This window comes from Podarcis bocagei, assembly GCF_964188305.1.
Source record: "Podarcis bocagei genome assembly, chromosome: 2".
NCBI classification, from domain to species: Eukaryota; Metazoa; Chordata; class Lepidosauria; order Squamata; family Lacertidae; genus Podarcis; species Podarcis bocagei.
Window position 1 is genome coordinate 96,844,405 of NC_138126.1, and position 23,286 is coordinate 96,867,690.

A 23,286-nucleotide genomic window follows, 5' to 3' on the forward strand; every position below is an offset into this window, starting at 1 on the left:
CCCAGTTGTGTATTTACTTCAAATGAGGTTATAGATGAATAAATCCTGATGCTGTTTTATCAGTGTGCCTCATCGGTGCCTTGTACCTAGCAGAGTGCACGTCCAGGCTATGCCAAGCACATACCAAGCAGGCAGGCTGCTGCTCCGTCGCTTCCTCGCCAAAACTCCAGAGAGAGAGCCAACTTTCCATCACTCTGATGGTCTCATATCCTTCATCCACCGAAGGGTTCTTAACAGTTGTGGAAACTCTGCTTTGTCATCAGGGACATCCAGTTGTTTCCCAGAAGCACCTGTAGTTCTTTCCAGGTGTGGCTTTTACTCACAATGGGGTTCCTGTGAGAAATGAAATTGAAATGGACTGTGGATTCAATAGTCATGCCAGGGCACAATGGCCCACACTGCTGTAGTTATTATGAGGCATTACAAGGAATGCAAATAGAGCCTCTTAAAATAGTTTGTAGAACAATATTTTGGGTTTCGATTCTCAGTGTTTTTCTGAACTGGAAATGGAGCCTAACCTTTCCGTTCCCTCCAGTAATTTCTAAAGTTGTGGGTCCCCTTCCTGGAATCACTTAAATTTTGAATGGTACTGTTTCTCTCAGATTTCAGGACTTGCTGTGCTTTTGTAATAATGGCTTTCCTTACAAATATCCAAGTAGAGCACGGATGGAGGCAACCCTCAGATATTCTTAAAAGGCAACAGATTTGTTATCCCATGACAGATTCCCCAGGAAGAGGCCCTGCACCCTGCAATAGCTTCCATTCTTCAACTAACTCACAGATCTCTCTCTTTCTCTGCATCTGTCTGCTCTTGTCTGGCATTATCCCTCATCATGATTAACAATAATGTGAAGGAGAGAGTGGGGCTCTGCCCACTGCCACTCCCATCTCAGGACAAAGCTATCTGTAGAGGGCATCTGATCTACTATTGTATAGGATCTATCCATTTACAGTGGTACCTGGGGTTACATACGCTTCAGGTTACAGACTCCGCTAACCCAGAAATAGTACCTCGGGTTAAGAACTTTGCTTCAGGATGAGAACAGAAATTGTGCTCTGGCGGCGCACGAAGTGGTGCTTCAGGTTAAGAACAGTTTCAGGTTAAGTACGGACCTCCAGAACGCATTAAATACTTAACCCGAGGTATCACTGTATTAGGAAACCCACCCAAATATATTCAGCACAGCTCTCTTCTCCCCCTTATGCTGTGGCTCAGTCAGTAGAGCGTGAGACTCCTAATCTCAGGGTTGTGAGTTCAAGCCCCATGTTCGGCAAAAGATTCCTGCATTGCAGGGGATTGGACAAGATGGCCCTCCTGGTCCCTTCCAACTCTGTAATTCTATGATTCGTTACAAAATAGGGTCCCTGTCTCCTTCCAAACTGCTCGCTTTAGCTTGGCTGTGTCCTCTTCCAATGGCTTTCCTGTTCAAAACACTGAAGGAATGGGCAGCCAGTCATAATGGCATGTTCATGTTCATGAGTTGCAAAATCATAGTGTGCTGGTCCCGGGGGTAAGGTACCGTGAGTGTAGCAGAGTCCACACAAAGCGGGGCGAGGTCCGATGCAGAGAGACGGGCGGGGAACAGGAACGCTGGAACAGAAGGCTGAGCAGGTAACAGGAACACCGGATGGTCGGGAACAGGAGGCCGAGCAGGGAACAGGAGTACTGGATAGTCAGGAACAGGAAGCCGAGCAGGGAACAGGAGTACCGGTTAGTCAGGAACAGGAGGCCGAGCAAGGATCAGGATCACAGGAAGGTCCGAAGCCAACAACGACGTTGCTCCCGCAACCTGGGGCCGGGATGAGTGGGCTTTTATCCTCTTCTAAGGTCAGGGGCGGTCCCGACCCCCAGGAGCCCCGCCTACTCTGGCCTTAAGGCGAGCACTCCTCCTGGGGGCAACTAGTTCCCTTCGCCTCTCTGCCCTAAGCCTCTGCAGATCAGGAGAGGCCGAAGGGTTACTGGGCCCTGGAGGAGGCTCACCTGTGGCCACTGAGTCATCAGGCCCCTCTGGGGCCAGGAGGACTTCACCTGGGGCCAGCTCCTGCTGCACTGCCACAGGTGCAGGCTCTTCAGCCTCTAGGCCTTGCCCCAGTTCAGCCGGCCCTGGAGGCGGGGACTCCTGTGCAGGCTGGGATTCCTCTGTTTCATCCTCCGAATCGGAATCCCAGGCCATCACACCATCCCCCCTCCCAGGCCCCCCCCTCAACCGAGGGTCCGGACCCGGCTTGCCGGGGTACGTCGCATGGAACTCTCGGAGGCAGGCAGGTGCGTGGACGTTGGCCGCTGGTTCCCAGGAACGGTCCTCCGGTCCGTACCCCTTCCAGTCAATGAGATACTGTAGCTTTCCCCTGCGGTATCGGGAGTCCAGGATGCGTTCCACCTCGTACTCAGGCTCTCCCCGAACCAACACTGGCTGCGGTTGGGGACGGTTCGGGTGGAACTCGTCGGGTGGGGCCACAGGACTCAAAAGGGACCTGTGGAAGACCGGGTGAACCTTCAGGGTTGCGGGTAACCGGAGACGGAATGCCACAGGAGAGACTTGGTCCACGATAGGGAACGGGCCGGTGAAGCGGGCGTCCAACTTCCGCGAAGGTCGAGAGGGGTGGAGATGGCGAGTGGAGAGCCAAACCAGGTCACCGACGCGAAGTTCCGGCCCCACCTGGCGGTGGCGGTCGGCCTGGGCTTTGTACGCTTCCTTGGCCTGGTGCAGTTGCTCCACCAAAAGCTGTTGCTGGGACTGGAGCTCTTGAAGCCACTCCGTCACTGCCGGGACCGCGGATGCCGGCAGCACCTCTGGAAACAGCCGTGGATGATAACCATAGCTGGCCTGGAACGGGGTCTGCTGGGTGGACGCATTCACCGCGTTGTTATAGGCGAACTCCGCCAATGCCAGGTGGTCGACCCAGTCATCCTGCTGGTAGCTGCAGTAACACCGGAGGTACTGCTCTAGCACCGCGTTCGCCCGTTCCGTCTGGCCATCGGTCTGTGGGTGGTAGGCTGACGAGAGGCAGACCTCTGTCCCGAGGGTCTGGTGTAATGCTCGCCAGAACCGGGATGTGAACTGAACGCCCCGGTCGGACACCACGCGCTCAGGTAGTCCATGCAGGCGGAAGACATGCTGAAGGTACAGCTGCGCAGTTTCCTTGGCTGTGGGTACAGATGGACAGGGAGCGCAGTGTACCATCTTGGTGAAATGGTCGGAGAAAACCAGAAGGCAGGTACAGCCACGAGACGAGGGTAATTCCACTATAAAGTCCAACGAAACCGTGTGCCAAGGGCGCGGTGGAACTGGCAATGGCTGAAGTAGGCCGGGGGGTCGCCCGGTAGGACCCTTGGCGCGACGGCAGACATCACAACCAGCAACGTAGCGAGCCACGTCAGCCTTCAAGCGGGGCCACCAAAACTCCCGACTGACCAAATGGGTGGTCCGATACCGTCCAAAGTGCCCCGCTGCTGGGGCATCATGGGCCATCCGGAGAACCTCCAGCCGTAGTGGCCCTGGCGGGACGTACAGACGACCGTGGTGCAGCAGCAGGCCCTGATGCAGGACCAGCCCCGGATATTGTGGACTGGACCCTTCAGCCAGCTCCCGGAGACGATCCTGGGCCCAAGCGTCGACCCGCTGCTGTTCCCGCACCCGAACCTGCAGTGGCTGCGCCTCCTGGGTGGCCAGGAATGCAGCCGGAGGTAGAATCGTGGTGGGTTCTGCTTGCTGTACCGTGTCTGCGTTGTCTTCAGGTTTCCGGGACACAGCATCCGCCTTCTGATTCTGAGAGCTAGGGATGTAGCGGATCCGAAACTGGAACCGGGAAAAGAACAACGCCCACCGGATCTGTCTTTGGTTCAGCTTGCGGGTGGTCTGGAGGTACTCCAGGTTCCGGTGGTCGGTTCTCACCTCCACCGGATGTCGTGCCCCCTCAAGATGGTGGCGCCAGACCTCAAAAGCTACCTTGATGGCCAGTAGTTCCCGCTCCCACACAGTATAGTTACGCTCCGCTGGGAGGAGCTGGCGGGAATAGAAGGCGCAGGGTAAAAGTGGCGCTTCCGGTCCGTGCTGCTGAGACAAGACGGCACCGAGAGCCGTACTGGAGGCGTCAGTCTCTACTACAAAGGGTCGAGAAGGATCCGGATGTTGCAAGATTGGCGCTCTCTGAAAACAGGCCTTCAACCCTTGAAACGCCTCCTCCGCCCCCTTGTCCCAGGAAAACGGCGTCTTGGGGCGCAGTAGTCGGGTCAACGGGGTGGTGCGGTGAGCATAGTCCGCAATGAAGGTTCGGTAATAGTTGGCGAACCCCAGGAAACGCTGTAGGTCCTTGCGGTTCCGAGGTGCCGCCCATTCTCGAACCGCTGCCACCTTCCCAGGATCCATCTGCACCCCACCTGGTGAGAGTCGGTGACCCAGGAAGTCCACTGACCGCTGATGAAACTCACACTTGCTGAGCTTTGCATACAGACGATGCTCGCGCAAGCGCTGCAGCACGGTCCGGACATGGCCTTCGTGGCACGCCGGGTCACGGGAGTAAACCAGAATGTCATCCAAGTACACCACCACGTACTTGTCTAGCAAGTCCTGGAACACGTGGTTGATGTACCGTTGGAACACAGCAGGCGCGTTGCACAAACCAAAGGGCATAACCAGGTATTCGAACTGTCCGTACCGGGTCCCAAATGCGGTCTTCCACTCATCCCCGGCGCGGATCCGAATCAAATTGTAGGCACCCCGGAGGTCTAGCTTGGTGAACACCTGCGCCCCTTGCACCCGCTCCAGTAACTCCGAAATAAGGGGCAAAGGGTACCGGTCCGGGATGGTGATTTTGTTCAGGGCCCGGTAATCATGGCAAAGGCGGAGCTCCCCACATTTCTTTTTAACAAAGAGCACTGGCGCAGCAGTGGGCGAGGTAGAAGGCCTAATGAACCCACGCTCCAGGTTCTTGCGCAAGAAGTCCTGTAAAGCCTCGCGCTCTGGCTCGGTTAACGAGTATAAGCGACTCACCGGTAGAGGCGCTCCGGGCTGGAGGTCTATGCCACAGTCAAAGGACCGATGCGGCGGCAGCTGGTCTGCCCCCCGTTCCTCAAACACGTCGTGATAGTCCCGGTATTCAGCGGGGAGCGTTGCAGCAACCTCCTCAGTGGGCGCAGCTGCTAGCATCTCAGTCTCAGCAGGAGAACTGGGGTCTGGGAAGTGTACAGTCCGTTTGACCCAGTCAATCCGCACATTGTGAGCCTCCAGCCAGTCCATTCCAAGCACCAGGGGGAACCGGGGCATGGAGGCAATATCCAGAGTTCGCATCTCACGGTGCTGCTGGAGGCACAGGACCAGGGGCTGGGTCTCCTGAGTGACGGCACCCGAACGCAGGGGCCGTCCGTCGATTGCCTCCACCTGCACCGGTTCTGGCTTGTTCCGCAGTGGCACCCGATGCTGGGCAGCCAAAGCAGCGTCCATATAAGAGCGGGTTGCGCCCGAATCCACCAGCGCATGGGTAAGAATCCATGGCCCTCCTGGAGGGTATAGATGTACCGGAACCATAAGGTGTTGTAATTCAATTGGTGCGGCCCCATTCTGTGCTGTTTGGGACCCCCGGTAGCCAGGGCCATCAGCTACTGGGGTTTGGTGGTTTCCCTGCGGCTGGCGTTTCTCAGGACAGGACCTTGCATAGTGTTCGCTTCCGCCACAATAGAGACAAAGATTCCCCTCCCGACGCCGCGACTTCTCTGCGGGGGAGAGGCGTGGCCGCACTGCCCCAAGCTGCATAGGTTCCTCCAATGACTTAGCTGGGCCCGTGGGGCTGCTGGTCGACACTGGGGCCAAGAACTGGAGGTGCCGGCGGTCCCGAGCCTGACGCCGGTCCTCTAGCCGATCGTCAATCTGTAGACTCCATTGGATAAGGGTGTCTAGCGTGGTGGGGCGTTCCATCGTGGCCAGCTGGTCCAGTATCTCATCTGAAAGCCCCTCGAGATACTGGTCCCGGAGAGCCGAGTCATTCCAGGTCAAGTCCTGTGCCAGCAGCCGGAATTCTGTGGTGTATGCGGCCACCGTGGACTTGCCCTGTCTCAAACGCCGAATCGCCCGGTTGGCTTGACTCCCTTTCTGGGGGTTGCCGAACGCGGCCTCCAAACGATTGCAAAACCCCGTATAGTCTGCCAGCAAGGGGGAGTCTTGCCTGAGTAGCGGCAACGCCCACTTGGCCGCCTGGTCCTTTAACAAACTAATCAAAAAGTGCACCTTGGTGCGGTCGTCAGGAAAGTTCCGGGCTCGCCCCTGAATATATAGCTTGGCCTGGGCCAGGAACATAGGAAAGCTGGCCGGGGCTCCATCAAATTTCTCAGGCAAAGCCACTGGGTACTTGCCAGGAGTCGGGGCGTCGGCCCCAGGAGCCGGTAGGGCTTCTAAGCGTTGCTGAAGTGCCACGACCGCGTCACTGAGCTGCTGCACGGTGTGAGTTAAGGCCTGGTTCTCCTGGGCCAAAGTCACCAGTGCAGCCGCCTGGTCCTCCATGGCCTCTGGCTCTTCCCGAACGCACCCCTACGAAGGGGGAGTGCGGGTGTGGCGGGAGCAAACTGTGCTGGTCCCGGGGGTAAGGTACCGTGAGTGTAGCAGAGTCCACACAAAGCGGGGCGAGGTCCGATGCAGAGAGACGGGCGGGGAACAGGAACGCTGGAACAGAAGGCTGAGCAGGTAACAGGAACACCGGATGGTCGGGAACAGGAGGCCGAGCAGGGAACAGGAGTACTGGATAGTCAGGAACAGGAAGCCGAGCAGGGAACAGGAGTACCGGTTAGTCAGGAACAGGAGGCCGAGCAAGGATCAGGATCACAGGAAGGTCCGAAGCCAACAACGACGTTGCTCCCGCAACCTGGGGCCGGGATGAGTGGGCTTTTATCCTCTTCTAAGGTCAGGGGCGGTCCCGACCCCCAGGAGCCCCGCCTACTCTGGCCTTAAGGCGAGCACTCCTCCTGGGGGCAACTAGTTCCCTTCGCCTCTCTGCCCTAAGCCTCTGCAGATCAGGAGAGGCCGAAGGGTTACTGGGCCCTGGAGGAGGCTCACCTGTGGCCACTGAGTCATCAGGCCCCTCTGGGGCCAGGAGGACTTCACCTGGGGCCAGCTCCTGCTGCACTGCCACAGGTGCAGGCTCTTCAGCCTCTAGGCCTTGCCCCAGTTCAGCCGGCCCTGGAGGCGGGGACTCCTGTGCAGGCTGGGATTCCTCTGTTTCATCCTCCGAATCGGAATCCCAGGCCATCACACATAGAGTTGCAAGAAATCCCAGTGCTCAACTAGTCCAACCTCCTGCAATGCAGGAATCTCAACTAAAGCATCCATGACAGATGGCCATCCATCCTTCCATGAAAGAGAGTCCACAACCACACTAGGGAGCCTGTTCCACTGTTGAACAGCTCTTGCTGTTAGAAAGTTCTTGCTGATGTTTAGTTGGAATCTCCTTCCTTGTAACTTGAATCCATTGGTTTGAGTCCTACCCTCCAAATGCCCTTTCCTTGGCATTCACATCTCCTCATTTGGCTGTCTAGCCCAAGTGACTGTTTAGAACATCAACAGATCTTACTGTGGACATACCTACGTATTTTTGCACAATATTTGTTGAGGAAAGTAGAGCCCAATAATATAAAGTGTTCATCTCAAATGTTGTTTTGATACTCACAGCAGAAAATAGTCTCACTTGAAATTGTCTTACAGTGATACCTTGGTTTGCAACTGCTTTGGATTACAACCGTTTTGGATTACAACCACATCAAGCCTGGAAGTGCGTGTCCCTTTTTTTTTATTATAACCCATTTTTGGGGGATTACAGTGGTACCTCGGGTTAAGTACTTAATTTGTTCCAGAGGTCCGTTCTTAACCTGAAACTGTTCTTAACCTGAAGCACCACTTTAGCTAATGGGGCCTCCTGCTGCTGCCACGCCACCGGAGCATGATTTCTGTTCTCATCCTGAAGCAAAGTTCTTAACCCGAGGTACTATTTCTGGGTTAGGGGAGTCTGTAACCTGAAGCGTATGTAACCTGAAGTGTATGTAACCTGAGGTACCACTGTACAACCAATTTTGGGGGAGGAGGCCTCATTGGCGAAAGCTCACCTTGGGTTACAACCTGTTTTGGTTTACAAGCAGACCTCCGGAACGGATTATGGTTGTAAATCAAGGTACCACTGAATTTCCATTTTGAAAGAAAACGATATTCATAAAAGTATCAATCCTTTTCAGGAAAGTACCCAGTTACCAGCTGATTCTCCTTCAGTCAGCTTGAGAGCCAAACTTGCAATCTGATTTATTAAATCACTTTAGGGTTCAATACGTGCCCTTAATACTTTTTCAACACAAATTTCTAAGGGAGTAACTAGTGCACATCTTCTAAAATACTGAGAAATCATTTGCAATACTTTGTTTGTCAAGATCCTCTGTCATTTATCTATTCCGCCACAAGTATCTGTTGACCCTCCTGTTTTTAAAGTGATACCATTACTAATGTTAACTCAAAAAGAAAAGGTTGCCAAGTTGGCCCACAAGGAAAATTCCAAAATTCACATGTTATCAGTGTCTTAAGTAAGCCAGCCAAAATGTTACAAAATATAGTGTGCAAGTTCTAGAGTTCTCCAGATTTCTTCCTTGGGCTAGATGGTAAACATAATGACAGAGAGGAGTGAGGGGAAAAGTTGGCTGATGTTGAAGTTATGGGTGGAGTGCCCTGTTTTGTTTACCATCTATCCTGATAAAGAATTCAGGAGAACTTGAAACATCGCATGCTATCTTATAACATTTTGGTTGGCCTGATAAAGTTAACGCCTAAAGGTGGATTTTTAGAATTGCTAATAATGTTGTCACAGGGCTCATTCTGTGCAAATCATCTACTCATAGCTTGTGTCAACTTGCATTTTTGAATATTGGCCCAAGTGGCCTTTTGTTCAAACAACTGTTGACTGTGGCTTGATATGAGGAAAGAGGTACAACTGGTAATATTTGCCAGCAACAATATCCTGCAAGTGAAGAGAAAATTTCTTTCAAAAGTGATCTCTGATTTCATTAAGTCTCCTGAAAGTCTGTCAGTTGCCATGAGAGCCCTGGCAGGAGCACCCATCCAAAACAATTAGTGCTTCATTTTGCATGCATTTTGTTGCTGCAGTGTTGGCAAATAATGATGGCACTCTCCACCCCCTCACTGTAAGGGGCAACTTACAGGGAGTATGTGCAACTTTCTCTCTCTGCCTCCCTCCCCATATAGTTGCTTCAGTTCCCATTGCAAGACATCTATTCCTCCTATTAAAGTTTGAGAAATAAAAGTTTTCCCACAGCCCTCTGGAGCATAAGAAATGCTTTTGCTCTATTGTCATGGCAATCAACTGCATGAAGGATTTCCTCAATTATTTCCTATCACCCTGGATTTGCCTGGGCTTTCATAGAACGCCCAGCCTCTTGTGCTATTTCCTCCTCCATTGGATCAAATTTTGCTGGCTGGGTAATCCCACAGACTCATTTGTTAAACCTTGTGTTTCCAAGATGTCACTTTAATTCTTTAAGACCGTCTTGCTCTCTGTGTGTGTCTCTGTGTGTGTGGTGGTGCAGGGAGAATATCTCACATCATTCATTTCTCAAACTCACCAAGGATTCACCTGCATTTGCTGGTGGTTGTTTAAAGACAGAGATTTATGCAGACACCTGCTTTGATCTGAAAGGTTATCTGAAAGATGCTGTTTCCCCCAGGTTCTTCCCCCATCTAGTTTCTCATTGACTGATTCCGTTCTCAATAGGCCCTCCCTGGACCCCAAGTTGTGGACAGCTGCCGCCGTGTTGCAAATATCCTTTAGCTGATTCAAGGTGATTGAGAGGGTGGTGGCTGGCCAGTTGGAGGGATGTCTGGCTGGGTGAGCCAGTGGCGTAGCGTGGGTTGTCAGCACCCAGGGCAAGGCAAGTAATTTGCGCCCCCTAACCCGTGGATTTGCGCACCCTAACCCTAACCCCCAGATGTTGCGCCCGGTGCGGCCGGCCCCCCCTGCACCCCCCACGCTACGCCACTGGGGTGAGCCCATTCCAATCTGGCCTCGTGCCTCAGTACAGAACTGAAACAGCTTTAGTTACCCTGATGGGTGACCTTTGGTAGGAGACAGCAGGTGGTGCTGTGGTCTAAACCACCGAGCCTCTTGGGCTTGCCAGTCAGAAGGTAGGTGGTTCGAATCCCTGCAACGGGGGGAGCTCCCATTGCTCTGTTCTTCTGCCAACCTAGCAGTTCGAAAGCATGGCAGTGCAAGTAGATAAATAAGTACCATTGTGGCGGGAAGGTAAACGGCGTTTCCGTGCACTCTGGCACTCACCATAGTCCTCTGTGTGCCAGTAGCGGTTAAGTCATGCTGACCACATGACCTGGAAAGCTGTCTGTGGACAAACACCTACTCCCTTGGCCTGAGAAGCAAAATGAGCACAACACCCTATAGTCACCTTGGGCTGGACTTAACCATCCAGGGCTCCTTTATCTTACCTGGTGGGGAGACAACTGCACTGTTGATCTCGGAAAACCTCTTGAAGGCGATTGGTACCAATAACCATGGTATTCTCCTAGAGAGAGTCTCTGTGAGTTGGGAGCACTCAGTGCTTCCATTCAGTGGAACCCAGTAGTTCCACTCCTACTTACTGGACTTCTACCAGAGAGTAGCTTGGGAGGACTTTGGCTTGACCACTTGGCAGTCCTGCTGTGGGGTCCTGCCAGGTTCCATCATCCCCCAGTCCCCCATGCTATTTAATATCTATGCAGAACCACTGAGGGGAGACACCCAGGGATTTGGAGTGTGGTTTCACCAATACTGTATACACATTACTCCCAGCTTTATCTTTGCATCTGAATCAGGATAAGCTGGGCAGCTGCAGGACCAGAGCCTGGAGGCTAGAGGAAGACCAACAAACTGAGACTGGGTCCTGCTAAGACAGAGGTTCTGTGGGTAGGTAGTTTCCAAATTCAGGAACTGGAGGAACAGCCTGTTCTGGGTGGGGTATTGGGGTAGTGCTCCCCTTGAATGAAAATGTGTATAGCTTGGAGGTTCTCCTCAAATCTAAATGGACACCAAAAGTCTAGTGGCAAAGAGCATTGTGGTTCCCCCAGTGTATTTATCTCAAAAGCAGGTGTTCCACAGTTTTGTTCTGTGAAAATAAAATAAAATAATTGCTGAGATAGCCATAGTGGGCTGGAGAACACCTTTCAAGGTTGGTAGTGCCTCCTTAGAATTGTGGCTACTAAAAACGTAAAATGGTACAATCTAGGTTTCCAGATTCTTGGATATTATTATTATTATTATTATTATTATTATTATTATTAGCAATAGATATAGGTCGCCTCTTTTAAAACTACTATAGTATTATTGTAAGATACTTATCTTGATAGAAGAACGTTCCGGGTCATTCATTTTATGGGTCAAATTCATTGTCTAAGGAAGCAAATGGGATTATCCCCACACCCCTTTTATTTAGCAAGGTTTGTGATTTTATTCAAAGTTATGCTGTTGGGAATTAGAAAGTGTACACAATGGGAGAAAGCCAGATTGAATTCAATAGGGTTTAACTTCTTGAGTAAACATGCTTAGGATGGTACTGGGAATGAACATGTAGATTTCGTCCTGTAAATTGGACAGGGTGAGAGATGGTGAGGCCCCTTAGTCTTGAGAAGGGATTTGAACCTGCTTTCCACTCTAGAATGTTGCCTGCATTTTCTTGTAGAGCCATGCAACTAATATTTAGTCAAACATCAGATTATCCAAAATATGAACAGTCAACTCCTGAATGTCCTTCACTGGCAGTCTTTTGCTCAGTAAATTCATATTTGTTTCACACAGCATGATATTATTCCTTTAAAATGGTTTTCTAGTTACTAGGATAGCAAGCCTTCGAAACAGCATAAGTCACTACTCAGAAGTAAGTCCCACTGGACTCAATGAGACTTACTCCCAGGTAAGTGTGAATAGAATTGCAAACCAAATTGCTGTGTTTGTACCTGATTAATACAATCCTTCCTCCAGATGACATTAATCTCTGTTTTGACTGCTGTGTGGTAAGAATATTTGAATGCCCTAAGTACACATTGAATATTGTGACAATCATTAGTGATGGGGTTGTGCAATTCCCATTCCCATTCCATTTTGTGAACAGTGAGTTTGAATTTTATATAATTTTAGGGTTAATAGTAATGTTTAGCCTTAAACTGTGTGTGCTTCCTAGTAATCTGTGAACTGGCTAAATTCCAGTCTGGAGATAATGCAGACCAATGGTGACAGTGGTGGTTTTGTGGGCATCCAGTAGTCTTGTTGGAATAATCCAACAGGCCTAGATTATTTCCGGACTTGGAACTCCACACTAAATTCTTCTTACCCCAGACATTGTAACTGGTGATGTGGAGGGAAGAAAGCTGTACTTTTCCTCTGCTATGTGGAAGTGAAGTCCATTAATAACATGCATGGGCTCATTTATTGATGCACATACCTGTTTACCAATGCCAGGATGTCTGTTAACAGTTAACTGGATCTTAAAATTATTGGAGTGGTTACTCCTAATGATATAATCATCATCTGCATTTTTCTGCAACAGTGCTTTTCTACATTTTATTTCCTTCTGACTGCTGCTTAGGATAACTTTATGCATCTGACTGTAATCCACAAAAGAATATGCCACAATATTTTTAAGTGTTTGTTTGTTTGCTACATTTATACCTCACCTTTCCTCCAAGGAGCCCAAGATGGTGTAGATAATTCTCCTCCCTATTTTATCCTCACAACAACCCTGTGAGGTAGGTTAGGCTGAGAGAGAGCTACTTGCCCAAGGTCACCAGGTGGAGATTTGAACCCGGGTCTCCCAGAACCCACTCTAACACTAAACGCCACTGACTCTCTTTAAGGTGCCACAAGACTCTCTGTTGTTTTTGCTGCAAAAGACTAACATATCTATCCCTTTTGGGAGGGTTTTGTTTTTGCACCTTTTCTATCTATTTCTTTCCAACTTCTGATGTATTGTCTATTCCTACACACTTGCAAGGGGACTGAACACCACTATTTTTACCTCAAATGAGTTGAAATGTCACACGTGCAGGCTGAATTAAACCAAAAAAATCTACACAGCATTTTCACCACCACCAAACAGCAGAAATGTTTGTCCTTGCTTCTAAACCCACTCTTCCACCCTTGCCTGGAAACCCCCCCATGCTTTCCAATCTTTATTATTATTATTAAAGTCAATAAGTGAATCCGCAAATATGTTTTCCTCACACGTGCTTAAAATCAGATTATTCCTCCGATATCTGATTCACAGTTCAGATGAAGGCAGGGAAATATTTTATAATTAGAAACATTTCCTTGGAAGCCGGGTATAATTCAGATTCTGTGGAAGATAAACATTTATTTAATAGCGCCTTCTCCCAGCCCCAGCCCCTTCCAAAAAGACACAGGGTAGCAAGGATTTTTGCTGCTGTTGATAAAAACAATCTCCTAAGGAATATGGTGGGAATCAGAAAGCTCTATCTCAGCTAAGCCAGCTGTTGGGATAAGTTTAACTGCTCACTTCAGATGCTCCATTTTCTCTGAGCTGTTTACAAATGGTGAAGGAGGGGAAAAAAAGAGAAATCTCAAGTCATAAAATACTCAAAACAGGAGAATTTGACACTGAAGAGCACCTCTCTCTCTCTCTCTCTCTCTCTCTCTCTCACACACACACACACACACACAGAGGAGGAGGAGGAGGAGGAGGGAGAGGGAGGGCGGGGGGAGGAGAGAGAAAAGTGAGCTCACGTTCACACATTGGTAAAAAAGGCTGGTCTTGCAATGCCTTTGAATATTTTACTTTTTGTCAGTTTCCCTTCAGAGTCATACACGCACACACACAAACACACACACACGCTGAGCTGAAGTGAACCACAGCAAGGGGCTGCACTGGAAGATCTGAAATCTGATCACACACAATCTCTCTCTCCCCCTGATTATCTCTTATTACATACCTCTCTTTCTATATAGACAGACACACATACACAGAGAGAGAGAGTGAGAGGAAGCCCGGAACAGTATCAGCCACACCACCCACAAACAGAACACCTTATCTCTTTTTGCTGGATACACACACACACACCCGCACGCACACGCACACACAAAAAGGACACACACACGGAGAGAAAGAGAGACTCTCACAAACCCCTCTCTTTCCTCCTGGCTTCCCTGGAAGATTTTGCTGGCTGTTTTTCATGGAGAAAGTCCAAGGAGAAATGGAGATTGAGAGATGGGAAAGAAGCGAAGAGATGTCAGACGCAGAGAAAAAGGTGATTCAGGAGACATGGAGCAGAGTCTACGCCAACTGCGAGGACGTTGGGGTCTCCGTTCTGATCAGGTATTTACAATGGCACACAAGAAGCCAAAAAATAAATAAATATGCAAGCAAAATCGATCAAGGGCTGGATGGCAGCAACTGTTTCCCTCCAGTTGATCAGTTCTGGCTGGGAATGATTTCACTGCCTTTTTGATTTCAAGATACCAGAGAATGGGAAATAGCAGGAGGAGGAATACCTCTGTTGCTGTAGTTGATTGAGAATCAATATTTCAGCCAGAAAAGTCACCTTATCCTTGTGGGTGCAAAGGGGAGGGGGGGGTCGAAGGAAGGGATTCTGTTCTGTGGTTCTGATTTAGCTTTTTGCTAACGGAATTAAGCATACACCAGATTCCTGGGTGAAATAAAGCAACTTGCGAGCCAAGATAAATCCGAAACAGGGCTGCCGAAGCTTGTCAGTACCATCTGCTCATCAGCTGGGGTGCAATGTCAGTATAAAAGATAATGCTGAACTTGTCTCCTGGGGCTGGCGTGAAGGTTGCCGGTCCAGAGGGATGGAGGTCCAGGAACATTTAAATGCAAGGTGGCTGCACAATATTGTGAATGGTTGCACAGCAGAGGCTATTGAGAGTCACAGAAATCTATCGGAAAGGCAGGTGTGTTTATATGGGGCTATCCAGGTGGAACGCATAAGACGAGAAGCATAGGTTTAAAACGGAGGTGGGTTCTCACCTGTGTGATTGCCCAAGCCAGGAAAACCATTCATTTGTATTTAGCTTATTTTACTTCAGTGAGAAACCCTATTTGTAAATAGCCCCCAGGTAAGTGTCATGTGGTTTGTGGCTTTCCCCCAGCTATAATGGGTCTTCAGTGTTATTTCCATAAGTGGCCTTGTTTTGTTATTCTGAAACTGCCCAGGACTCTCCTGGGCATGCCACAAATGCACAAAGAGAGAGAGAGAGAAAAATCATTGCAGGTAAGAAGGGAAATCAGGCCTGAGATGCTGGTTAGAGACGGGAGGCAACAGCAACAAGCAATTTTGGAGCTGATTGAAAATGCCTCTTTGGGCTTGGATTCAGAACTCCCTCTTCAAAACACAGCAGGGGCACCAATATTTTCTCCTCCTTGAGGCCTGTAATAGTTTGGCTTGGGGGAGAGAGTTAAGTGGGGAAGTGATACAGGGGGAATGATTAACCCCCTCTTGCAACACTGTGTTCCAGTCTAATTCAAGGCCTCTCATGGCTGCTTTTAAGTTTAAAAAGGCAAACATTGGGAGATCCAATCATAGATCTGCCATATCACGTGTAGGTAAGTGAACCTGCCCCCAGAGATAGTCACTCACCCACCCATTTATCATACTGATTCGCTCTAACCCTACTGTCTCTGAGCTGCTTGAAATGTTTGCAGAACTTCTTAAAGGAATAGTCTAGTAATTAATTGACTTGAGCTTGATGAAGAATGAGGAAGATTTTAGACCTTTGCCCGACAGCTGCACATATCTATTCAAATGTGTGCTGATGTTTCCTTTTCACCTTTCCCCTCCTTTAAAGTTTCCTATCAGAGTTTTTCTGTAGGAAACTGGAGATGATGTTAGAATAGTCCTTCGCTAAAAAAAACACCCTCCAAGGTCTATAATATTTTACAGAGATAAACGGTGTCATTGCAATTGACCAAATGGGATAAAAACAGAACTGCATCCCAAAGCTTTACGCAAGTTCTCTTTGAAGCAAAATACCCATATATCCAGAAATGGCTCCCTTGAATTCACAAAGAATTACCCTTTTCTACTTATTTATCATAAAAATAAATACATTATGCAAGTTACATTGTTTGAAACAAAGAATATCCCTTCATATCCATGACATGAAAAGTTTTGCCTGCTAAATATCTTAAGTTAAATGCACTGTTGATGCTTATATAAAATGCTGATGGTTTTATTATGTGACCTGCCCTGAGACCCCTGGGTATAGGGTGATATATAAATTCTAATAATAATAATATAGCTAACATTTACAAAATCTACAGCTTCATAAAATAGAAAAACTACCCTATTTTTGTTTTTGTTTTGTTTTTAAAACACCCTCACAGCCTTGAAAATTTGCCACCGTGCTTTTTCCTATCACTTGCTCTCTTACAGAGCAACCCTATGTAGTAGCCTCTGTCACACATATAACACCCTGGTGGAAGAAAGCCTAATTTCTCCCCTACAGCAAACCCTCCAGACTCACTTCACACACCAACTTGATGCCATGCCCTGGTGGAATTCTCGGGTCCCTGGCTACTTGTTGATGCCTTCTGATTCCTGACGGTGATGATGATGATGATCACTAGGACAGCAGCCAAGACCCCCAAAGTAGTTCCCACAGTGAGCCCCACATGGGCAGGTTTCTCCCAGGCTAAGACCAGTGGCTTCGGCAGGCCAGCAAGCTCTATGTGGCACCGGTAGCAGTGTCTGATCTGGGGGGTCAATGCTGACCCAGGCATGGTAGGTCCCGTCACAATTGGGACCGATGCCCCTGGAAAAGGGGCAGTTCTCCATGGCCTCCACATCCTTCCTCCAGGTGGTGTCGATCTCTTTAGGGGTTTGGCAGATGAGGAATTTCCACCCGGAAGGGCCTGCTGTGTCATCTTCCCCACTGGGGGCTCTGTCCTGAGCAGAACCGCCTTCCCATGGTCCAAGTATTTCTGCAGCCACTCAACGCAGGTCTCCTCCAGGTAGCCCTTCCTGTACTTGTTAGTGGCAAACTCTGTATCCAAGGACCGCTTGGTGATCTGGGCCTCCGTATCAGCTGCTGTCCAGGTGAGGGTGTCCTTGTCAGAGCTGATGAGACCCCCCCCCAACCCCCCGTCATGGGCACACTGTCAAAACTCTCTTTTGCCCCCATCTCGCCTCAGCCGTACATGAGCTGCAGAGTGTGGAACCCTTTGCTCTGGTTGTAACTATTCCGCAAATTCTCCAGGCTGGCTTTGAACCACAGCTCCCAGCCATACAACATTTGGGTATATCTTTCCCAGTACTGGGCATCATCCTGCTCCACTTTTTGCCAATTATTTTTTGTTGATTTTCCATTAAGCCGCTCTGATTCCAGCCTTGGCTGGGGAGGGCGGGGTATAAATAAAAATTATTATTATTATTATTAAAAATTGCCATCAAATTAATACAAATTTAATACAAATTTAAAAGCTGACTTCCCACCCCCTCCCAGATGTTCCTTCTTTTTCCCTCCGTCTATTGCTGCTCCAAGCACATTAGCTTTTTCCAACTTTCATTTCATCATTCAATAAAATTAAACCAATCATATTACAAGAATATTTCATCTCCCATCTCCCTGCACATCAGCTTTACAAGTACCAATTTCTGCGAAGACGCTTATATATTATTATAACCTATCCGCAAAATAATCAGGTAGAGCAGATCTTTTTTTATCTGTCTATAATAATCATTAATCAATAATTTTAAATCATTTCCCTCTGATAACTTCTCGGGTAGAACTCTTCCTGAGGAAAACAAATCCTACTCTCTCTTTTTAAACAACCTTTCCGCTTTTTGCATCCAGGGCACTGCAAGCTTTTTCCTCTTGTGTATCGCTGTCATAGTAAGCAATGGGTTGGTCATCCATATATGCCATAGTGGGCATACATGGGGCAGCCCATGGCAAGGTTCTGACGCAGGAGTGTAAAAAGTACACCTGAGGTGGGAGGAAGAGACAGCATAGTGCAGTGCAGCAGCAGCAACAGGATCAAGGAGGGCCAGCGGTGGCCTTGCATCTCGACAAAATGGAATGTGTGTGTGTGTCTAGCAGTGTCGTTCTTAACCCTCTTACTGTGCAGTTGTCCAGGGTCCAAGGTTCTGGGCTGCTGACTCGCTGACTCACAGCCTCAGGTTCCCACCTTATGAAAACACCAAGCACACTCAGATTACAGGAAGATATATTTGCCCATTCATACATACCAGTATATCCCATACTGGTAGCAGAAATTGACATGCCAGCTTTTTAATTTACACAGATTCCTGGGTATGCATAACAGCCATCTTTCAAACATGGAATCATTGAATTGTAAAGTTGGGAGGGACCATGAGGGTCATCTAGTCCAGCCCCCTGCAATGCTGGAATATTTTGCCCAATGTGGGGCCCGAACCCACAACCCTGACATTAAGAGTCTCATGCTCTACCGATTTGGGGCTATGATCCATAGGCCATAAAATACATAACACTATCCTGCTGGCGCAACCTAGCAACAGTAGGGCAGACCCAGTATTCCATTTCCAAATTCCTAGATTCTGGATTCCTAGATTCTTATCAGGCAGCTGGTTTTCACTGACCTGAAGTCAGTTACAGCAGCAGCAGGTCAACTTTATATTTCAATATGGCAGGTCGACATTAAATGCAGATCCATGTGTGACAGACGGCAAAGGAAGCAATACAGATCCCCTCTGGCCACGAGAAGTGTGGTTTGTAGTGGAGTGCAAAACCGAAGCATATGCTCATAGTAAAGATGTCAGATTACCCGCTTGCCATGTGCAAGGAGCAGCAAGAAAGAGTAAACGCAGCTGCCCTGTGGAGAGCAAAAACACCGAGCTCCCCTTAAAGGCTCTTTCAAAAGGAACAGTGGAGGGAATGCTAGGGAATGTTTGAAACTTCTGTTCTTTTTCTCCTCCCCGTACTAGATCTGAGCCAATATTTCCCCCTGAACATTTTCCACAAATAAGGATGGAGAATTTTGAGAGGTCGTTTGTGTGCACCTTGAAGACCTCACACTCTCAGTTGCCTAGAGAAAGTATCAGTAGTATCTTAGATATTCTTAGTTGGTCTCTAAGGTGCTACTGGAAGGAATTTTTTTATTTTGTTTAGATATTCTTGCTTTTCTGAATTACTTCTCCTTCCCTTTTTCCTCCTTTTGAAAAAACCGTCATGCGAACAAGGGCACTTTATAGAGTGAGCTGGCACATGTGGATGCACAGATACATGCAATTTCCATTCCATGTTGCTGCTTTCCCTCGAATCATAAGCGCATGTGAGAAACCATAAGTGCATATGAGAAGGAAATCAAAGGTGGGTCTGCAAGCAAACACATGCACCTGGTTCATCCTGGAAAGTACGAGCCATATGTGAAAAAAAAACATTGTTTTGCTTGTTTGTGATTCATAACCCATATATGGCCCAATCCTGCTCTAGCTGCATGTAGTTACACGTAGCTAGTTGAGCTAATTGTATCGGAATGCGTATCAGAATGCAGTGTTGATGGATATCTGTACCCAGATGCTCATTTGGCATCTTGTGTTTCCCCTCTCCATTGCTTGAACATCCATATGCCAATTATTTAGGCATAATCCCCCCACAGGAAAGTAAAGGAGATAAAATGCCACACCAGGAAGGTCCAGGATTAGTGTCCACACCAGTGGCACAACGATATCCGCATGAGAAATTGAATATGGCAGATTGCTGCAGTGTCCCTACCTCTTTGGTTTTGCGGTTATGTCAAACCAATGGCAATTAGATTCATAATGCACGTACAGGTAACAGTTGATACCTGTAGAGAATTGACAGTGGATTCATTGAGTGCCTGTACAAAACAGCTGCAAAATGTTATTACAACTTAGCTGAGGCAGTCGGAGAAAAGGAATAATGGTACAAAAGAGTGAGCCATGGAGCTGGAAGACAGAAGCATTGTCGCGTACCTTGTTTCTTACAGCGCTCAAGCTGAAATTTCCAAGCAGGGGTCCACACGACAGCATTTTAAGAAAGATTAAGTGATCATCAACTGCTGTTCGTGATATCGCTCAACAGATCTAAACATCACTTAGTGGGGAAAGGAGAAGGAACAAAAATTTGCGTCAGGGGATAATCTGCTCTTAGTTTAGATTTCTCAGATATAGAAGAGGAGCTTTAAAAAATAATTTTCTCCTTTACCTCTCACAAGACTAACTCCTATATACAGCAGAAATGGTATTTCTGGGTCATTGTGTCAACAGGAAAACCATTCTTAACTAGAAACCAAAAGTCAGGAAAGAAGGATTTTCTGCTTTCCAATGTACGGCTAGGTGCTAAATGCGGCAATGTGACAGAGCAGAGAGATGTTTGGGTGCTCAGCCACAACATTTGGCTGAACCAGTACTCCTCAGCCAAGCTTACCTCACAAGACTTGTACCTTTGACACTGAAAATCACAGTAGAAATGGATCAAAATATAATAAATCCTGCTAAAAACAGATACATTTTCTCAAGTTTGAGAGACCTACTATCCAATTCCAAATATAGCTATTGTTACAAAGTGAGGCCCATTAAAACATTTAGACCTGCAGTAGTCCCGTTGCCTTTCACATCTTTCCTGGGTAGTAAATCAGCACCAGTTAAAACACGCCTATTTGCCCAGGCTTTTCATGAGTGTTGAGTTGAGGTACCAGATTTTATTCCCTGCTGCATACTTTTGCTTGAGGGGGAGGTTTAATTGGATACTTTAATTGTTGCATTTGAGGTTTTTATTGTTGGTTTCATGTTGTAATCTGCTCTGAGATCAATCTGATGAAAGGCAGGGTTATAAACTGAACATATAAATTATTATTATTATTATTATTATTATTATTATTATTATTATTATTATTAATTATAGTACAGTAAAACATATTAACACATGAATTGTGTTCTGGCACCATGTTCAATGAATTCACAATACTATTAATATTATTAAACAGTATTTCAGTCTGAATGGTCTTACTAAACTAATACTTGGATGAAAACGTAGGTTGATATCTTTAGACTAGTTGCTCTGAAGTAAAGCTAGATAGGGATTACGCCAGAGCAAACAACTTGAAGACTACAGTGGCCTTCAAAAACAACCTTCAAAATAGATGAAGGCAGGAATTGATGTGTGAATGGTGCAGCAAGGCCATTCAGTCTACAGACTGAAAAGAATACATCTGGCAATGTAACCAATATATCTTTCCATGAAATTTAACAAAAGCCTGCTGCCAAACAGCACCGTTTGTTTGCAAGGGGAAACAGGCAGGGTGAAGTGATCCTACCATGCATTGATGGCCTCCTGTTTCACTGTTGGCAAGATGGGAGATGTTGCTGGAGCCAGTTTTCCTCTCCTTCCTTCGCGCCGACAATGAGAGGGAACAAAATATGGCAGACCCAGGGCTGGTGTAGAGCTGTGCACTTTCTGTGGGCACATCAAGGAAACGAAGAGGCTTTGGATGAGATGTGTCTGCACTCACCCCCGGCATGCATCTTTCCTCCAACTCCGCTAGCAACACGTTGCCAGCAGAACATCTATGCCAGAACAGGAGATTTCCGGTGGAATAACTGTCATCCTGCTGGCATACCTTCATCTCTGCCGGTGGAGCAGTGCTCATGCCACAGTGCTAAGGGTCCTGAAGTGGCCTTATAGAGAGTACAGGGTCGCACACTCAGTGTGTTAAGTCAGGCTCACTTTGTAATTCTACTTCTTGTGCATGGAAGCAGCAGAGACACTTCTTATCAAAGAGCTTGTAGAGAATAATGGAAAAGAAATAGACAATAAGCAGGTGTTGTCTTATTAACCAATGCATCCTATAACATGTTAATACTGATAAAAATCCTAAGAACACGACTGAGCATGGGCATCCACATACAGTGGTACCTTGGTTCTCAAGCTTAATCCGTTCCGGGAGTCCGTTCAACTCCCGAAATTGTTCGAAGACCAAGGTGTGGCTTCCGATTGGCTGCAGCAGCTTCCTGCACCCAAGTGGAAGCTGCATCAGACGTTCGGCTTCCAAAAAAGGTTTGCAAACCGGAACACTTACTTTCAGGTTTGTGGCGTTCGGGAGCCAATTTGTTCGACAACTAAGCCGTTCGAGAACCAAGATACCACTATAGTAAGTTTGTAGCAGTTATAGAACAGGCACTATTCTTTTCATTGTTTGTTGAAGCTGCTTTCAGTGTTCCACTTTTGCCCACCTCCGGAAAATGTCTTGCAGGCATCCATGCGACTGAGAAAATGTCTTCTTTTTCTCTCACACCCTTTCTCTTTCCAAACTTTCTTTACTTGGCATTCCTGCTTTTCGTACTGCCTTGAAATCCTCCCACCCATCACTCACACTATGAAAGGACTGGACTAGGGTATTATACCTATAGTCACTGGCCTAGTTAGCACATCACAGTAAACCATAGTTACTATTTTATCATCCACACACCAAGCTGGATCATTTCCCCTCCCCACTTGCTCTGGGGAGGAATGAAGCACAATCCCTCACTTATTGTTATCTCTCAACAAACTTTGGCTGCAGATTGAAGGTTGTTTGGAGCAAAACAAATCACAACCCCTAGTTCAGACATAAAGCCAAGTCAGGGATCACAGCTTGTTTTCCCACAGCATGAGCCAGGGTAGAGCGAAGTGGGAGCAATTTACTTGTTCATGGTAGGTTTATGCATTGCCAGGGGTTGGACTAAATGGCCCTTAGGGTCCTTTCCAACTCTACAATTCTGTGAATGAGCTCACTGAATGCGTCTTTGACTCTTGATGTTCTTGAATTCATTGGAATACTTTCAGCAACATCCCAAACTCCTGCTTTTTACAGATGTAATTTTAAATCAAAAAAGAGCTGCATGATATATTATTTTATAAGGATATTGGTTGGAATTATTTTATATCAACTAGAAACAGAATTGGTACTGTGGCGTAAATGGGAAGCAGAAGGCAACTGCTATGCTTGCCCCCACAATGGCAACCCTGTGCATTCTCTCTGCAACTAAACTGCACCATCATCTCCTGAAGGAGACCCGGGACTCAGCTACCTTAGTAAAGGAAAAGCATTTTAAATGTGTTATAACACTGTGACACCAGATGGCGCTGTAGAGTTCCGTCTTCCGCCAACGTGATTTCCCATTAAGAGGTTTACAATGTGTGTTCCCGAAACTTTTTTTTGATATGTCTAGATCCAGCCCCAGCGACACTTCACGCATATGTCAAATGTAGCCATGTTTCACAGACTGGAGAGGAGCCAAGATAGCA

General features: G+C 47.7%; 1 protein-coding gene and 1 long non-coding RNA gene across 4 annotated transcripts in view; one reads left to right on the forward strand and one right to left on the reverse strand.

Moving 5' to 3' along the window:
- LOC308582423 lies at positions 1-1,324 on the reverse strand. The gene is made up of 2 exons (XR_014005682.1): positions 1,168-1,324; positions 1-333 (listed from the first exon to the last, which is right to left on the reverse strand). It is a non-coding gene; the product is annotated as an uncharacterized lncRNA (long non-coding RNA).
- Positions 1,325-13,771: 12,447 nt separating this feature from the next.
- The window catches only part of CYGB (cytoglobin), a 55,434-nt gene continuing 45,919 nt past the window's right edge, over positions 13,772-23,286 (forward strand). For 2 of the 3 annotated variants that reach the window (XM_081185457.1, XM_081185458.1), the window contains exon 1: positions 13,777-14,356. In XM_081185457.1, coding sequence (XP_081041583.1) covers positions 14,214-14,356 — 143 coding nt within the window. In that variant the 5' untranslated portion in view covers positions 13,777-14,213. Of the gene's footprint in view, positions 14,357-23,286 lie in introns of all 3 variants that reach the window. The other variant, XM_081185456.1, reaches the window with a different exon arrangement.